The 18,216-nt window shown below is 43.6% G+C and overlaps 1 protein-coding gene across 1 annotated transcript in view; it reads right to left on the bottom strand.

Moving 5' to 3' along the window:
• Window positions 1-12,551, bottom strand: part of PHACTR3 (phosphatase and actin regulator 3) — a 110,057-nt gene extending 97,506 nt beyond the window's left edge. The window contains exon 1 of the mRNA XM_086474660.1: window positions 12,443-12,551. Within this exon, the coding sequence (XP_086330786.1) occupies window positions 12,443-12,551 (109 nt within the window). The remainder of the gene's footprint in view (window positions 1-12,442) is intronic.
• Between the last annotated feature and the right edge of the window lie 5,665 nt (window positions 12,552-18,216).

Raw genomic sequence — 18,216 nt, 5'->3', positions numbered from 1 at the left:
ACTATAGGAAAGCAGATTTTCTTGGCTTCTCTGTTGTTACAGTAGTAACACCCATTCTATTTCCAGAAGAATAATTCAGAAGAAAGGCATCTGGAGCAGGGGGCCTAGCTAACAGAATAAACTCCGACAAGATGGCAGAAAAGTGAAAAAACTGTAGAGAAAACAGACTGAAAAGTAAAGAAAAGTTGCAACGAGCTCTTCTCTTTCACAAGAGAACAAGAGAATGTAGGAAAGCACCAACTTGCGCAGTGGGAGAAATGCCAGTTTTCCAGATCAACCTGTGCTGTCTTCAAAGATACTTTCATGGACTAAAGAAGAGAGGTACAGGATACATTTCTGTTATGAGTTAGGGCCCCTTCTTAAAATATTTTTATTCACACACAATATTGCAGATTTTTGAAGGACTTCTTTGTACTTTTACTTTTTTAAATGATCTCTTTTACTTGGCTTCCTTTCAGTTTATTCTTCTGGTTGAATTACAGCAGAAAATGTACACCATAACACTAAGAAGTCTATTTGCTATCCATCTTGACAGCTGTTGTTCACATACCCTATGTTTGCCTTAAGAAAATACACGTCTGATCCTGTCATCCGTTAACCACTATTGCGAGGGTTCAAGTAAACTAGCCTCAGGCGATGGCTGATATTTGCTCCTGTTACAGATCTAGCAGAGTCATGGTTTTCGTGACGATGTGATGTTTTTTGTATCATGCCATTCAATTCTGAATTAGTACCAGTAGTTTAAGTAAAGTAGCATGTCCTTCAGGACCTCTGTTGTGTTCCTTAATGTTGGGGATTCCCAGATGAGAGTAAGTTCACTGACATGCTGCACTTGCAGGAAGCAGTGTTACAGCTTGCTGGGTTCTCTAGAGTTAAATGTCTCATATGTGAAATCTGAAGTGATATACGTAGTTTATCTCAGTTCTGATTTATCCATTAATTTTCTTGAGTAACTCAAGAAACTAGGCATTTAAAACTCATTGTGAACAAGAGGAGAATGTGTATGAATGAAGGACCAAGCTCCATTTTATTTTTTCTTGGGCTTTCTCTGCGCAGCTAGTATTCTAATACAAGTACTTATTCTCTGCTTCTGTGTACTGTAACGTAGAGCAAAGTCAAATGAGCAACTGTTATGGAAATAAACATTTTAGCTGAAGTTGAACTGCTGTATCTGAGCACAGGGTGCTTTTCTCCTTGAAACCTCTGCAATCCCAGAAAGCTGCTACAAAGTCTGCACAGCTGCTATAATAAAATTTAAAAAATAAAATAAAATAAAATAAAATAAAAATCACCCAGAATTTTTTCTTTCATCATTATAAATACAGAGCTTACAAAATTATAAAAGTGCCATCTGCAGAACCCAAGTCAGTCAGGGTTACATACACTAACGTGCGTTGCGAGCAACCCAAAAGGGGATGAGGATTTAGGTAGCTGGAGAGAAGGCAAGCATCCAGAACCAAATTTGTCAAACAATCCCAACAATGGGAAGTTCCAAGACCTGCCAGTGAAAGTCTGTACAACTTTTCTCCCCTTTTCTGTAGTGGTTCCTGAAATCCCGCCTTGCTCTGAGCTATCATTAGAGGTGACTGGCGCACTGTTGAGTGAGTGTTTTTCATTTGTACTGTCATTTTCTCTGTGCTGTTGAAACAAATTGTGATGGTTAAGATTTAAGGTTCTCAATTCACCTTTCTCACTCTGCCACGCTTACTCAAAGTGCGGGGAACAAGTCATTGCAATGCTCACAGTATCCCTTACAGTGATGTTCAGCAGAGGCCATTATACAGCTGACCATAAAGTATGCTGGTTGAGAAATCTTTCAACTGTTTCTTTTCTCTGTTCCCTCACCACAGCTCTCAAGTCCAGCTGAAATAATATTGTGACACTAAGTATTGTGTGGGACACTTTCCAGGCTCCAGTCCTAAACTGGCTGTCATCTGCTTTTGTCCCTTGTCTTCCCTAACTCTGCCCATCATACATAACTGAAACCATTCTAGCTCTGGAGGCTGAGGTATTCCGGCTCAGTTAGTTCTTGCAAAGCAACCTCATCACATCTCTAGCGTGGCAAGACCTGGCAATAGGGAAGAGTGTATCATTCTTCTGTAGAACAGTAGCTAAACCTTCTGTTGAGAATGATTGCTCTCTCTAAATATTCCACACAAATTTCATATCACTGACGATGAAAGAATTTAAAAGTACTTACAGGAGCCAAGAAACTCTCTTGCAGACTGTTTTCTACTAATGTTTTGTCTGAGTTCCCCCAAGCAAGCAGGGCTGGTTCTAGATGCTGAGCAAACTTGCTCAAACCATCAACACTTATGTATGTTATTTGAAGACAGACACAGAAGATTGACCCTGAATCTTTCATTTGGTGTTCAAGTGTGTTCATTCAGCCACCCTTTGCTTTGCTTCCAGCCTGTCGCAAGCTTAAAGGCTGGGCAAGTACGCTCTCCCTAAACAGCATCTTCTACTGCCACTGTCAAGAACGCTGTCCTAGACTGGATGGACCACAGTTCTGACCCAGCAGAGCATTTCTTACGTTCTTATAAGGATAAAAAAAACAAGTCTTGATGCAGGCTGTTTAGTTAAGAGGTATGAGGCAGACTTTTGTGAGCAACTGAATGGAACATGACAGACATTCACAGTAGATCAATATGGGCAAGGCACAGGGAAGACTGCATGGCCTGAGGGATGTAGCAGCCCTCAGAAAAGGTTGAAGCCTTCACTGGTTTGATGTAAGGCGATGATTTATGTCCAATAGCTGGTTATGCAGCAACAGAACAGTTTGACGATGTTAAAAAAAAAAATCAGAATAAGGAAGTTAATACATGAACTGTCTCTTCATTATATGCAACAATCAAGAAGTGCTTTATGCATAAGGACATGCCTTTCTTTAGCTATAATCACAGGTCTGCATGCATGAACCATGTGTGATTATAGGATATTACTGTACTACAGAGAGCAAGATAAGATACCCTTTGATTAAGATCATCTTACTGAAATATTTATGCAGACTGGAGCATGAAGCTATTGACCTGCGTCAAGTAGTTATATGATGTGCTCTCTAAGGCATGTATAAATTGTGTATACATTAGACCATAAATCAACTTGAATTTCAAACAAAAGCATGGGGTTTAACAGGCACAAAGAATCCGTTGTATTAGCATACAAACTCTAGCTCCATTTGGAAGCAAAATGAAGGTATCATATTTAGATTTACTTACTCTTTGGTATTCACAGATCTAACCTGCTTAGAGAAGCCAGGGTAATTAATTCTACATATTAAATTTTAAAAATACAAAGCCACAAATTTGGTTAAAAAATGCCGTTATGTTATAAATAAATAATGGGTGTAGCACATTATTACAGCATGAATTGGGCAGTCTTGAAACAGAGTTCCAAAACTAAGCATTGGCAAAGATTAAGACTGTTACTTAACTACTCAATAAATAAACAGTTAAGTTTCCAGATAAATACGACTCCAAGCATTATATAACTCATTACATTTTCAAAGTGTGGTGCAAACATTAATTGACTGACTAATCTTAAACCACCTTCATTCATAGCTGAAGTGTGAAGTTTTTTTTATTATTTGACAGACATATGAGTTTATCTTATTTGCACAGAGAAGCAAATAATTGTGTGCACAAATTATTATATGTGCAAATTAAGACTGAGTACTTGTACTTAATGTATGCAATTAAATTTTGAGATGCAATCAAATGCTGAAAGCAGCCCCACGGAGAAGGCCTTGGGGGTGTTGGTGGATGAAAAACTGAGCATGAACCAGCAATGTGCACTCACAGCCCAGAAAGCCAATCGCATCCTGGGCTGCACCAAAAGGAATGTGGCCAGCAGGTCAAGGGAGGGGATTCTGCCCCTTTACTCCACTCTGGTGAGACCCCACCTGCAGTGCTGTGTCCAGCTCTGGGGCCTCCAGCATAAGAAAGACATGGATCTGCTGGACTGGGTCCAGAGGAGGGCAACAAAAATGATCAGAGGGATGGAACACCTTCCCTAAGGACAGTCTGAGAGAGCTGGGGTTGTTAAGCCTGGAAGGGAGAAGGCTCTGGGAAGACCTTATAGCGTCCTGCCAGAGCTTAAAGGGGGCATGCAGGGAAGGTGGAGGCAATCTTTCTAGCAGGGCCTGCTGTGATAGGCCAAGGAGTAATGGTTTTAAACTAAAAGAGAGTAGATTTATACTAGATATAAGGAATTTTTTACAATGAAGGTGGTGAAACACTGGCACAGGCTGTCCAGAGCGGTGGTAGATAGTCCCATCCCTGGAAACATTCAAGGTCAGGTTGGACGGGGCTCTGAGCAGCCTGATCTCACTAAAGGTGTCGCTGCCCATGGCAGGGGGCTGGACTAGCTGACCATTAAAGGTCCCTTCCAGCCCAAACTATTCTATGATTCTATGAAATCTAGAAACTGTTAGATCAGATAACTAGTGAAAAAGCTTTTCACTGACATGTGATAGACTACCTGCTCTAACTCTGATATTCAAGTTTAGACCCAGTCCTTTACATGTACCAAGGGTTTTGCTAGTAGCACTGAGAATAAGAGAACCACCAAGCACCTGGAATATCAGAACAGCAGTGCATTGGATCTCTTTAACATGGGAGCAGAGCGCACATTTGCACTGTGTGACAGTCCCTTAGGCTTCTGCATTTCAAAGTGAGATTCTGTCCAATTTTTCTGCTCAGAAGACAGTGATTGCAAAGCTAGGAGGAAAACAGGACCCTCGGTTATTAGTCAAGGATGCAGAAGTAACTGTAGGTGCAAAAAAAGTTCATAAATCAATACCAGGTATTTCCGATACGATGGCCTCACTCTCATAAATCCAGTCTAGGTTATGATGGTGTATAATCAGTATTCCCACTTCTTGGATAGAGAGGTTTAAATGGTTTAAGTATCTTTTCAGCAACATTCAAACTACCTGCTAACTTGGGATTTAGGAGAACAGAGAATTGTAAAATACTTTTTTTTTTCCCCCCCGTTAAAGGTCTCTATTTCATTTACAGAACTCTAATATGTGGCTAAATACAAACCTCCAAACACTGGGAAGAGTCAAACCTTATACAAGCCTAAAAACAACACCCAACATGAATAGCATACTTATTAACTGATCTCATTTAGCTGCTGCAAACGTAGCATTGAAACATAACTTCATCAAGCTCTCTCTTGAATCCCCCAAAATAAACTAACTAGAGTTTCAGTAAGTAAAATACCCAGGCAACCAGCATAAAGCAGCTTGTGTTAAGTGTCCATCTTGTTGAGCAATATGCAACATGATGATACCACACCACTGCCACAAATCTAAACCTGTGCAGTATGAAATTTACACATTCAGAGGGACAGAATCTACATCTAGTAAGTCCCACCGATGCAACTTGCCCAAGCGCACTGTGCCCATCCTCCTCTCCAGAAACGGAGAGATTACTCTCCCCTCCTGGAAAATGCTGGAGAACTGCCATGTACAAGAGATGAGTCAAGCACCAGGGATGAGGTCTGCTGGGGTAGGAGGAGATTCTCTGCTGTGGGACAGAGGAAAAAAAAGGGAGCTCTGTGCTTCCAGTGAAGTTTCTGTGCATCACAGGGACTTGGCCTTCAGTTAGATCAGACCGGCAAGGGTTGGGGATTTGATGAGAAAGAAAAAGACCTTCCCAAAAGCACAATGGACCATTTGTTAAAGTGTAACTCCCGTTGGAGTCCTTGGTAATACGGTGATGATTTTTCTGGTGCTATGTCATAAACCAACTCTACCTTCGCACAAATGACAAATGTTTTGGGGAGCATTATAGGACTGAATTTTGCATTTCAATGTAAAAGGAAATGGAGTATTAAGTAAACTCATATCCTGCATGTTTCTAGTCTCTACTGAGTATTCCTGAGTATACTCCCCATTATTGTGGAACAGTAAGTTTCTGATGGGAGCCCTTTGGTTGGATTTGAACAGAAACATTCTGACTTTGAGTGAAAGAATTTAAAATAACCATATGAAACATGGGGTTAAGTCATAAACTGGAGCAAAAGCACTAACTAGCTTATTTAATTTCAGTCACAAATTAATAGCGTTGGGAAAGGATGTAGGAGACCTGGTACACTTGTTTCAGAAGAAATACGATTCAGGCTAAACAAACCCTGTTAAAGGAACAGACTTGTTGAGACAGGAAAATTAAATGGAAACCAAAACCTTTCTGGTGGAAAAAACCCATTTAATCAGTAGCCTGGCTCAAGTGTTAGTATCAAATTCGAAAATGTATGTAGCAACTAAAGACATCCCAGATAAGCCTACAAGTCCCTGATTTAAGTTGCAGTAATCTAAATGACTGCAAAATGATAAGAGCAACAGCCAACTGACAGGCAGGTCATCAACAGCATCTTTCCCTGTCCTGACGCTCACTCTGCTATCAATTTCCCTGAGTTTTAAGCACATGTTTTAAGTTAAGCACACAGTTACAAGGTTTTCTGAATTATGGGCCTGGAATGAATAGATTTGCAGCAAAAATGACTAGAGCAGATTCAGAAAGCTGGCACCAACCTGTTTGCACTCCAGTTGTACCCATTTTTCTTTACCTTCCCTTTGTTCCTTACAAGATCTGCAGCCCAAACTTACTATATGTTATTTTTAATATGCTTTCGAGTTGCTCCCCTGCCAGTAGATTCTAACATCATGCAGTTTACCAGTGTCCTGATGGTTAAGGAGGAAAAGCATAGCTTTCCAAATGCTAACAAGCCCTGTAACACTATGCATGAGACTCAAACTGCGCAAACGCGTTGAAGAAACCAATGTGTCAGCAACAAGGGTTAATTAAAATCTTTAGCAGCATAAGTCAACCCCAAAAAGTTATGAGAAAACAACGATAGGCATAGGAAGGGAGTGGCACAGTCTATTCCGACCAGGTTACAGCTTTAAAACAGAAGGGAAAAAAAAAAAAAAAAAAAAAAAAAAAAAAAAAAAGCCCTAGTACATCCTATACTTGGTGGTTTATTGCATTACGACTTTCCCCAGGCATTACTTATAGATGGCTGCTGTCCTTGTATTGCCTGTGAGGCTCTGCTGGGTTACCGGTCTTCCTCTAGTCCAGAGAGACAGTATAAAAGGAACATAACACTCAATTCTCTCCTTAGCATCCTAGAAGAATACTTACAAGAATATTTCCTGTTACAAAACTTTTGAATTATGGTAACTAGAAGCAGTGATGAATGACTTTTAAGTTTTATGCAGTTGTTCTCTCCTTAAGTTAATTCAGTGCAGTGCTGCTGATTACACGTTATCAGTAGAAATAAAAAGGGAATTAGTGTCTGGCAGCAACATGGTTGTACATCTCTCGAACAACTATTCTGAAATAGCTTCAACTTGTCAGATCTTGAAGCACACCACAGTGTAGAGGCTGAGAAGCCCCCTTCATCAGTCTTCTCCAATGAGAATGCTAAGAAATTATGCTAATACAGCTGTTAACAACATCTAACACTACTGCTTGCGCCACAGCAGCTCCTTGCCTTGGTACAGATCCCGCACTGGAGAAGAAAGACACGATGGAGCACTGGCAAGGTCCCCTGAAGAGCACAGTAATGCCAGTCCTGCAAAAGCATTCTTTAATTGCATGGTGCTAGGGAGGAAAAGAAGCAGCATAGAGAGCAAAATGTGATGGCACCAACGAATACTTACACAAATTAAATTGGATTATCCCAAAATTAAGGGGGGGGGGGGGGGGGGGGGTGTGACATTTTCACACATTGTCATGGTTGTCTGTATCTCTTCAAGGAACGGAGTTTTGACATGGTGTGCTCTTCTTCAGTCTGTGGAGCCCTGTCTTTTATGACTACAAATCAAACGACATTGTCAATCTCCTCTATGCCCTGTGACTGCTGTAAGGATATAATGAGAGCAATATTTTGGCTTCCTGCAACTGTCTCTCAAATAGATGATGGCACCGAAATCTGTCCTGAATTTCATCCCTCTGCCCTCTTTAGACTCTCCTTTCTCTATTGATCCTTGCCTGGAAAGATGGAGGAGGGTAAAGAAAAAAACTATTATCTTTGGAACTAATGGAATCTGTCTTTGCATTATGTTTTCTTAAGAGATTGCTGTCTTTTGCCATCTAAATCATCTTCCCCCACCTTTTAATTTCTTAAATTTTTAAACTTTCTTAACTGCCTCAAAAAATTCCCCTTGATATTACGGCAGGATGTGATATTTTCTAGGGTAGTTTTTCAGCTCAGAGCTAACCCCAGGTCTACAATCAACTAAGTTGTTTCTTTACACACAATATCTGATACAACTGGATGTTCTGGCCTTCTCCCAAACTCGGTGAAAACAATGGGACTTTGAACAGGCATCTTAATGGCAGCAGGGAAGGATGCTACTGGTTTTAGATCTCTTCCCTATGAGGATTTCCAAATGACAGTTGTGTTAATTGTGATTCTTCTGCTGTGAATCTGGCATTAAGTCATGGCACAGTAAGAAAAATGAAATTCACTTCCTTACCAGCACAGTCTAGAGACGGTCTATAGTTAAGCAAGACATAATTATTTTGATGCGTGTTTCTCAAATTCAGAACATACTCCTTTTTAAGCCTTGCTTACAGAGTGTAACAGCGTGCTTAAATAAAGACTGAAATACGAAGTCCAGTGGTTGCTGTGCTATAGTAATTCTCATAAAATACTGCTCAGTGGCCATAAAATAATTCACTTAAATCACAGGCTGAAATGCATTATTTTGTCTTAAGGGAAGAAACAACTGATTCAATTAAAACAAAGAAACATTCATTCCTTCTTATTTTTCTTATACTATTTCCAGCATTCTCTACACTACCAATAAGAACTATATACACCATTTAAATGCTGGAGGAAATTATCTGTTTGTCAGTAGAGCCTGCACAGATAACTGAAGACCTTATTTTCTTCTCAGATTATGTCTGTAATGTCTTAATTGATTACTGTGAGGGGCTGCTGATAACTAAAGTTGCATGTGAAGGATCTAAATCAGTGAATGTGCATCTCTGCTTTAGAATAAATAGCTATTAGCTGGCTCTAGTCTAGTTTACTGAACACTTTATCTTATTTACTACAGGAACATTTAATAAGAACATAGTGGCATGTGTTAATTTTTAAAGTTTTTTACTTGTGATAAAATTCACTGCAGTCTGTAAAGATTACATGTGTTCTAGTAAATCAAGGTTAAAATACAGCTTTTCATTTCTACAGTGAATGCTTTGTGAAGAAAAGCATACTAGATAAGAAGCTTTGTCATGAAGCCCTGATTGTTCAAGGCTTGGAGTAATTGCAGCTTCTGCTGCCATCAGTCAGGATTGTGAGTGTCCCGAACTTCTCAAAAATCAACATCTAACGCTATTTGAACCAGCCAGCTAACAGTTACCCGTGCTCTTGCTGGAAAAAGTAGTCCTCTTCAAAAAACAAAAACCCAAAACAAAACCCCAAACAGCAAATACACAAACAAAACCCCATAAACAAACTTCAGCTTTGTTCTCACATGGGAAAGTCCCTTTGAGATTTGAGCTCAAGCAATAATTCGTCAAAAAAATTGCAAATTAAAGCAATAGGAAGGAGAACTAACACTTGCCGTCTGCAGGCTGTTCACCCTGAGTTCCTTGAATCTGATGTTTACGCTACTCAGTACCAGCCAAAAAGAGATTCCGTGGTCCAGTGATAAAAGATTCTGAACTTGTGCAAGACAGCCAGCAAGCCTTGTAACCACGCAGTGTACACTCAGTACTACTGTTAAGCTGGCGTTTCACAAGAGAAAGGAAAATTAAGCATTGTATTGGAGAATTTTCTTCAGTAAATACATGAAAAGCTGTATGCTGCCACCTTTACATTCTCAGTTATGTCACTGAAATTCCCTGTGTAAAGCTGGCCTAAAAAAAAAAAAAAAATACTGTAATTGTATGGGTGTTTAAACAAACCCAGCAGGAAAATCTTTAGAATATATGCTGGCTTCATCTGTTACCGTATTTTCCACTTCAGTATAGTTTCCTACAGTAGACATAGCCAAATGAATTGGTGCAGAATAATCCTTGACCACATCATGCATTCAAGAAAATGTTGCAAAACAGGAGTGCATCTCCAGCAGGAATACAGTATCATTCAAATGCCATATAAAAGTACGAATGTTTTTGTAGTGATCCTTCAGTTATACCCGTATTTTGTTATTGGCTTATTTGTCTGTATAAATAAAATGCATGACTTAAATGTTAATGAAAATTAATTTAGTTTTAAATTAACAAAGAAACCTCCACGTTCAAACTTACTTCTCTACATGGTTTGTCTGCGAGCAGGGTTGGGATGTAAACACAAACTTTGTAGACATCATTTAGCGCTCCTAAGACTTTGTTTTGACTTAGAGTCCATAGATGGTTATGTTGGTATTATAATGATAATGATAAAACTATTTTCCAGCATAATAAAATAAAATAAATTACAATTATCTTCTAGCATACCCAATTCTTAAAATAGTGTACATTGTATTTCAGTTTTTTGAGTAGCCAATTATATGAAATTGCTCATAGTAAGTGACTACTTACAAGACTGTAGGGTAAAATATTATTTAAATTAAGTCATTTATGTTCATTTTATTATCTTTTGGAAGCATACAGATGTTCAACACTATTTGATAAACAAATTTAAAGCCGGAAAAGCTTACCAAACGTGCTAACTCTGCTACTGATTATTTATACCTACCTGGACAAAAAACATATGTATTTATCACCTTTTGTTTCTCTCCACATATTGTATGTATAACACAATACCATAAAAGACATCTTTTCTTCTGTATTAGTATAGCTTGTGCCATGCAATGGGACACTGTCTTATCTGATGAAGTCTGTATTAGGGAAAAATAATGCTACTTAGTATCAATAGTTCTTTCTTCTTACAAAAAGCATAATAATGTTTATATCCTTGCTTATTTGTTGTGTACTTTCTTTGCTGTATATTTCACAAAGGCCAAAATAATTAATTAGCAGAAAATAATATAGAGGAATTAAAACTCAGATTGCATATGCCTTCCTTTCATTAGTCACTTCTGCTTCCAGAAATCAAATGGCAGAAACATACATTCCTCTTTCAGTCAAGATTGCCCCTTTGGGAGTGAGTCGAGCAGTTCACGTTAGAAGAGTCCTTTGTTCCCTTCACTTAGGGTATCGGAACACTTGGGCATCAGAGATAAATCATCTACTGTTTGCCTTAATTCAATTTGTATTTCACTCCAGAACGAGGTGCTCAGAATTGCTTGATAAGGCAAATAAAGAGAAGAACTTAAAATAGTTACAAATATTGATATCCTCATGGGCTCAGAAGGCAGCAGCATAGCAGGTGTATGAAAAGGGCCTGGACTATTTTGTTTACTCAGTAATCTGAAAAAGGCCGGAACTAAAGTTCAATCCAAAATTTCATTCAGGGACTGTCTCTTCCAGGCTGATAGTGCCTGACCCAAAACCCAAACCCATTTCTAGGTTTAGAATTCCATGTAACAGGCAGTGATGATCAAGACCTCATTCATTGTCTCACGCTGTTTTGATTACTCCTTTTCTCGTACAGAAACCTTCCCGTTCTTGTATGACCATCTATTCACATAAACTGAGAGTAAACTGGCTCTTGGCCTTTGCTTCCAGCTTCTTCTTCTGCCTTTCTGTGCAATCACATCACATCAAAGTGATGTAGTTATTTGTTCCTTTTTTTTTTTTTTTTCCTAAAGGGGTCATCATTGCTTAGATTGTGACAATCTGAAATTACTGAGTCACCACCAACAGACGTTCAGAATTATTCCTCAAAGTGAAGTTAAGCTGAAAACACCATTAGCCATTGTTAAAGAAAAAAAATCTGATCACAATAGTCTATTTATATACTAGCGATTCGGCTGTGTCCCCCCAGCACCACCCTCTGTGCCTACACTTCATAAGAAGATTACGCTTCTCCCTGTGAAGTGAAAATTACCTCCGTGTGGGGAGAAAGCGTTTAATTACGACTCTGCTTCCCCTTGTCTCCATGGTGATCCCATGCAAACAGCCTGCTTTATTAGACCTTATCTCCCTCCACCCCACCGAAGTCACAAATTAGCTCGGTGTGAACCTCAGGCGCAGCCTCAGCCGCTGCCACGCCGGAGCGCTGCCCCGGGGCCGGAGGAGCCCATTGCCAGCCCGGTGGCGGCCCCGGGGACCCCGGCGGCCGCCCAGCGCCAGCCGCGCCCCCCGCACGCTCACTTGGCGGCGGAGCGCTGCGGCTGCGGAGCCGCGGGAAGGGCTCCGCCGTAATCCTATTTGGGGCTAAGCCGCTGCATCATTTCAGCACTTACTGCAGAAAATATGTTCCCAATTCCCCGCCCGGCCGCGGCGGACAGGCGTGTCACAGAGCGGCGGAGAACCCGGCGCGCCCCTGCCCCTGCCAGCCCGAGCGCTGCCGGGGAGAGCGGGGCCGTTACCTGGGTGCTCCCCGGCGCCGGGGCCCGCGGGGTCGGTGAGGATGCTGGGGTCACTCTGCGACCTGCCTCGCGGGGGAAAGCAGCCGGTCCCTTCTTCCGATGCAGCCATGAGGTGGAGGGCGGGAAGCTCAGAGGCGGGGGGAGGAGGAGGCGCTCATGGAGCCGGAGGCGGCCGGGGGACAATGGGGACGGGGGGGGCGGCGGCGGCGGGGCGTCAGCCGGGCAAGACCAGCCGCGGCAGCATCTTCCCCGGCGCCGTCGGCAGGCTGCGGCGGGGCGCTCCGCCGGCACCGGGCACTCAGGGGGCAGCTTGGGGCGCCTCAGGGGGGTGGGCCATGCTGCCTGGCGGGGTGGGGAAGAGCCGGGGCGCGGGCCGCCGGCCCGGCCCCCTGCCGCCCCCTCCCGGGACGCCCCCTCCCGGGACGCCCCCCCGAGCGTCGCTCCCGGAGTCGCCTCAAGCCGCCGCGCTGCTGAGCGCATCCGTTGGAAAACATTGGGATTCTCCCATGGTGCCCCGCGAGCGGCCGCGTGACGTCACGGCGGGGGGGGGGTGGGTGGGGGCGGCGGGCGTTGCACCTGCACTGCACAAAGGCGGGGGCCGCCGCAGGTGCGCGCGGCCGTGGGGTTCCGTCCCGGCCGGCAGCACGTGACTGGGGGCGTGGGGAGGGGCGGCCCCGCCCTCGGGGTGCGGGACCGGGACCGGGACCGGGACCGGGACCGGGTGTCACCGCCGCCCGCCCCGACCCTTCGCTCAGTGAGGGGGGAGCGGCGCGATACCGGCCGTACCACCCCCCCTGTCCGGGGGCAGCCGCCGCCGCGGGGCTCGGTGTCCGCCGCCTGTCTCCGGGGCCGGGGCTGGGGGAGGGCGGCCGGGGTTTAGGGGGGGGGGGGGGGGTGTCTCCTCGCGTCAGAAAGCGCCGGGGGCTGCCGCGCAGCTGGGCGGGGGGTTCCGCGGGGGCGGCAGGGCTTGGCGCGGGGCGAAGGAGGTGTCGCACGGTGCGCCCAGGCCGTAGGGTGCTCCGGCTCCGAGTGGGGAGCTTGGGTTTTGTTAAAGGGAGTCACTGGTTTTGTGGAATTTGTCCTTAAATGAGAGGGGATCGCTCCCACCTTGCGGTGGGTGCCCCCAGAGGGGCTGCTTGCGTGTCCCCAGCGCTCCGGGTGGTGTCCCCTGGGCGTTTTGACCTGTAAAAACCGGGGACGCTTTAAGCGCTCGCCTGGCAAAGTCCTGCAGAGCGCGCAGTCAGCGCTGCTTGGGCTCCTGCGGGCTCTCTGCTCCTTCGCTATAGCGCGGTGGCGCTGAGGAGCGCGCGTTAAACGTTGCTTTGGTCTTTGCTTGGGACTAGCGTCAAGGAACACGCGTCCCTGCGAGCAGGTTTCCCGGGCTGACCCGGGAGCAGCGCTTACACGGGAAGCTGTCGGAGTTCCTGTCATAAGCTGTGAGTTTGCCAGATTTCAGGGATGAAGATTTCTGTCAGAAACGTTTCGTTAATGCAGTCATTCGTTCGTGTACGTACCGTTTTTGACAGAACTGTACGGCAAACATTTTGCGTAGCTTATATGGAGCAAGTGTGTTTTAGCCATTTCTAAAAGCAGGGAAAATCAAAGCAGTTCTGTGGCGTTGTGTCTTTGTTGTATTTTGGGGGGTGGTTTTGCCTTTTTTCTTTAAGCAGGGGTTTCAGAGTTAACCACCTGCATGCATCTCATCTGGGAGTCACCTTTGGGCTATGTATTCCCCGAGGTTTGGTCAACTTGGTGACCTTTGGAAGAAATAAGTCTGTGGGCCTGCGTTTAATGGAGAGCTTGGTGAGAAAACTCTTCAGAGACTCTGTTTGAGCAGGGCCTGAGCGTGGCCATTCCGGTAACACCTGCCCACAGCTGGGGTAAGCTGCTGCATCTAACAGTGAGTTTGAACATTGTCACGAGAACAGGAATTGAACAAAGGGTTTAAAGGAAAAGATTGAAGAGTTTCTCATTCGATCAGTACTATCCCTTCCTGCTGTGTGTAAGGTAGATCCCAAGGAAAAAGCTTCTAAACCTTGACAGTCAGCTGTCATAGTTCCAAAACCAGCCAAATGAATCATTTTATCACATTATAAAACATACCCAAGGAACCAACCAACCAAAGAAATCCAAAACACTTTGTTTAAGGGATGCTTTAAAGAGATCAGGATGTATTTTGTACTCCTTTCCCCCTCAAGGCAAGCTTTTGAGTTGCCATGACTCAACTTTGAAGGGGAGTCGTGAACTCTAGAAATCACTTAACGACAGATTTTTTTTCTGTGCAAACGGATAGCACAGTCTGACATAGGTACTGGGCCCAGTTTTCAAGTAAGAAATCTGCCCTTTATAACGAAATAATAAGCCAAATCTGATTTTAGTCCTAAAAAGAGAGGAATTAGCAAGCTTCACGTGGTTTTTCTCTACAGCTTTTAGGTCATGCTAGAAAATGCTGATGGTTTCTAGTGAATTCCATGAAAGTCTGTTTGTGCTAGCTGACGTACCTGCCTTCACAGTGAAGAGTGATACAGATCTCTTGTACAAAATGTACGGTCGAAAAGTTCCAGATCAGATTTAAGCACTCATACAAGATTGAATACGTTAAAATATTTTCAGCCCGTGGAAGAGCATCTCCAAGGCAGCTGTGGGACCCTGTAGGAGCACACAAGGTGAGGCTGATGTATTTTTAACCAACTCGCATACGGATTGCCCCTATAGAGGACACTTTATGGGGTTCCTTTGGATCCTAAAATACTGTCAAACAAGGCTGGAATCTGCCTTGCTCTTTTAACTTGGATAAAGCATTTCATTTTTCTCTCATTCCTGCCAAACCAAGCACCAAGAGACTCGGCCTAGGGATAAAGCCTAGGTGCTGTGCCGGCTGGCAGAGCGGCCCCGAGGCCGCCTTGCTGTTTCTGAATGAACCCTCATGGTTGGACAGGGGGTACAAGAAAAGAAAATAGTTGTGTCAAATTGTTTCAACCCATGGTGCGAAATAATGTGTCTCGCGTTCAAAATATGATTTTCTGCATGTCTCCTGCTTTCAGGTTCCATGTACAGTGACGATGGTGTATCTGTTCACACTTTTCCTTTCCTTCAAGCAGGCTCTGCATTCCTTCTGGGGGCAAGGCTTTTGACAGGAAAAAATGAATGTGAGGCAAAGTCTTTTCTTTGTGTTGAAGGACCCGTGCCAAAAGGAATGGAGCATTTTCACAGAAGTAAATAGAAGTCGATGGAGGCACGTGGTGACTGATACACTGTAAGTACGTGGATTTGTGAATCCCTCTGGAGTTGGAGTGATGGTAAGCCTCGTTCTAGCTGTGGGTACTAAGCACCTGAAAAATTCTCATTAAGTTCCCTTTTACTACTTGATATAATTCTATAAATGTCACAAACAAGAATATTTGCAGGATCAGAATGACTATTAGTAGAAACATGATTGTCCCTTTATTTGGCTTATTTTCTCACTGCAGCAGTCTTGTGGGAAACAAGTTTGCAACATTTTCCAAGAAAGTACAATGATCTGATATGGTTGTTTCTCTCTCGGAGGATTTCTAGCCTTTGATATTTATGATGAAAAGTTATGATGAGATTTTGCTAGCTTCTGGCAGATATTTCTGTTGCAGAAAAATACTTCTTAAAATTAAATATCCACTCAAGGAACACAGAAGATACAATTTATTTAGCTCGATGCATGTTCTACAACCAAACCAATGCACGTCTGTTTGATACACCTTTCCTTCATAAAAAATTTTAAAATGCAATTACATAAATGGTATGTATGATTTGATTAATTCGCTTTCTCTTTGACAGACTGCTGAACGCCCGTTTCATGATCTGGTTATATAAAGAGAAATCCTAACTTGTGTTAGAAAGGCGTAATTCTCTGAGGAGAAAGAAAAGAGGTGAGTCATGTCAGTGCTGTTTTTCTCGAATCAGCAGAATATTAAACAACCTCATTTTCATTAATCCAAAGCCTACATGTGATCTCTGAGCAGAACTGATCTTTCTGTGCCGTTATTTAGAAAAATGAGTCCAGGATACATTTGGATTGACAATATCAGCTTTCATGTTAAAATGGTTTGATGACCACGGGACCAATAGCCGTGCTCAGAGCAGTTTTCTTAGATGCAGCAGCAGAAAGCCTTTGTTCTGTTGCTGTGAGTCCTAACCTAGTTTTTTAGGTTTTGTGCCAGCTTGTTGTGGTTCAGTATGCTTACAGTAACGATGAGCATTCCTGTGCTCCAGAGGCTCTTGTCCCTATTTACTTTGTGGGCTGTTTTCTTTCCCCTCAGATGCTTTCATGGTAAAGAGGATGTAGGGCCTATTTTGAGCCTTTATTTGTCAAGAAGATAAATGCATGTCACTGACAAGAGACACACATATCATCCAGCAGTCACAACTTTGTAAGTACAAAGACTTGAAAGATGACTTCTCCAAAGCACAGTGATGTAGTTGCTACCGTGGAAGGCAAATAAATAAACAAGCATCAAGGACTTGTTTATTGGTGGCTTCACGTACACATTCACATTTAACATCTCTGATACTCAAGAGCTATTCTAGGAATCACTCATCTGATTTTCATGTTTGCTTTCTCTCACAACTCTAGTGCTCACTGTCAATTTGTAAGTGAAGGAACAGCAAAGGAAGAGGCAGGGAAATGTAAAGGAAGACAGTCAGCTCTGCTGCCCGCCTTCTTGACAAACAGCTCAACTCACACGAGTCCCTCTAGGTAGAATTGCAATGACAACAAGAAGGGGAACATCTACTCTCATGTCAGTTATTCCAAATTATGCAGCTTATAATAGTAACAGCAAAGTTTATGGGGAGGGAACTCACATCTGTGACATGCCAAGGCCAACAGAGAGTTACAGGGGTGTGATTACTGTGCATAATCATGCGGTGTAAGAAGCAAGGAAAAGGCAGCTGTGTGTGGAAGACAGCGGAGGACTCCTGCAGCGCGTCAAAGCCAGAGAGGCTAGAGGTGATGTGCCATGGAAGTATTGTTTGTGCCAATTTGAACTCTCAAGGGATGAATCTGATTTTCCTCTCCAGTTTTTGTTCCCCTTAGACTTTAATATGCCTGAGAAAAGGGGTGTATATACAACTTCCACGGCAGGTCCAAACCTCCCTCCTTTCTGCATTGCCTTTTGTAGAATAAATATTCTTGTACACGGACCTTTCTCTTTTTTACAGGCACAGTGTTCTTAAGAAGGTGTATAGCTGGAAGTTCCTTATTGTTCTTACTTTCATCCTCAAAGTATTCCATGGTCTCAGATATGCAAAACAATGAAAAACTGCAGCCGCGGGAAGCCTGAAAACCGTGTCCGGTGTGACTGAGACCCTGCAAGCTCTACTGATCGGTGTGGGAAAACTCAGTGAAGTATTTCTTGTTACGCTTGTAACGTAAGTGGTACGAGGTTTAGACTTGAGGACAACAGAACCAAAGACATCGGTGTTTGTACATGTAAAACATGTGGTATAGGAGCCCAGGAGACGTTTACCATTGGAGTCAGGAAATTCCACTTTGAATCCTTGGGTTGTGCTTTGGGCTGCCTAAGGGTGACAGGCGGCCGTGCCCATCTGCCCCTTGGTCTGCAGCCCGGCCCGGCCCCCCGGCCCCCAGCTCTCCTCCCAGGGGAGGTCCCGGCTCCCCCCGGAGGGGAATTTTCCGCCGACTTCATTCTACCCTCGGCCCCGCTCTCCCCGCGGGCCCCGCCTCCGCCCGTGGGTGCTGTCCCCCGCTAAAGCGCGCCTGAGGAACGGCCCCGGGGCCC

Source organism: Leptosomus discolor, chromosome 17, assembly GCF_034619465.1.
Source record: "Leptosomus discolor isolate bLepDis1 chromosome 17, bLepDis1.hap2, whole genome shotgun sequence".
NCBI classification, from domain to species: domain Eukaryota; kingdom Metazoa; phylum Chordata; class Aves; order Leptosomiformes; family Leptosomidae; genus Leptosomus; species Leptosomus discolor.
Note: the sequence above shows the minus strand (reverse complement) of the source record. Positions and strands in the feature narration are given on the sequence as shown.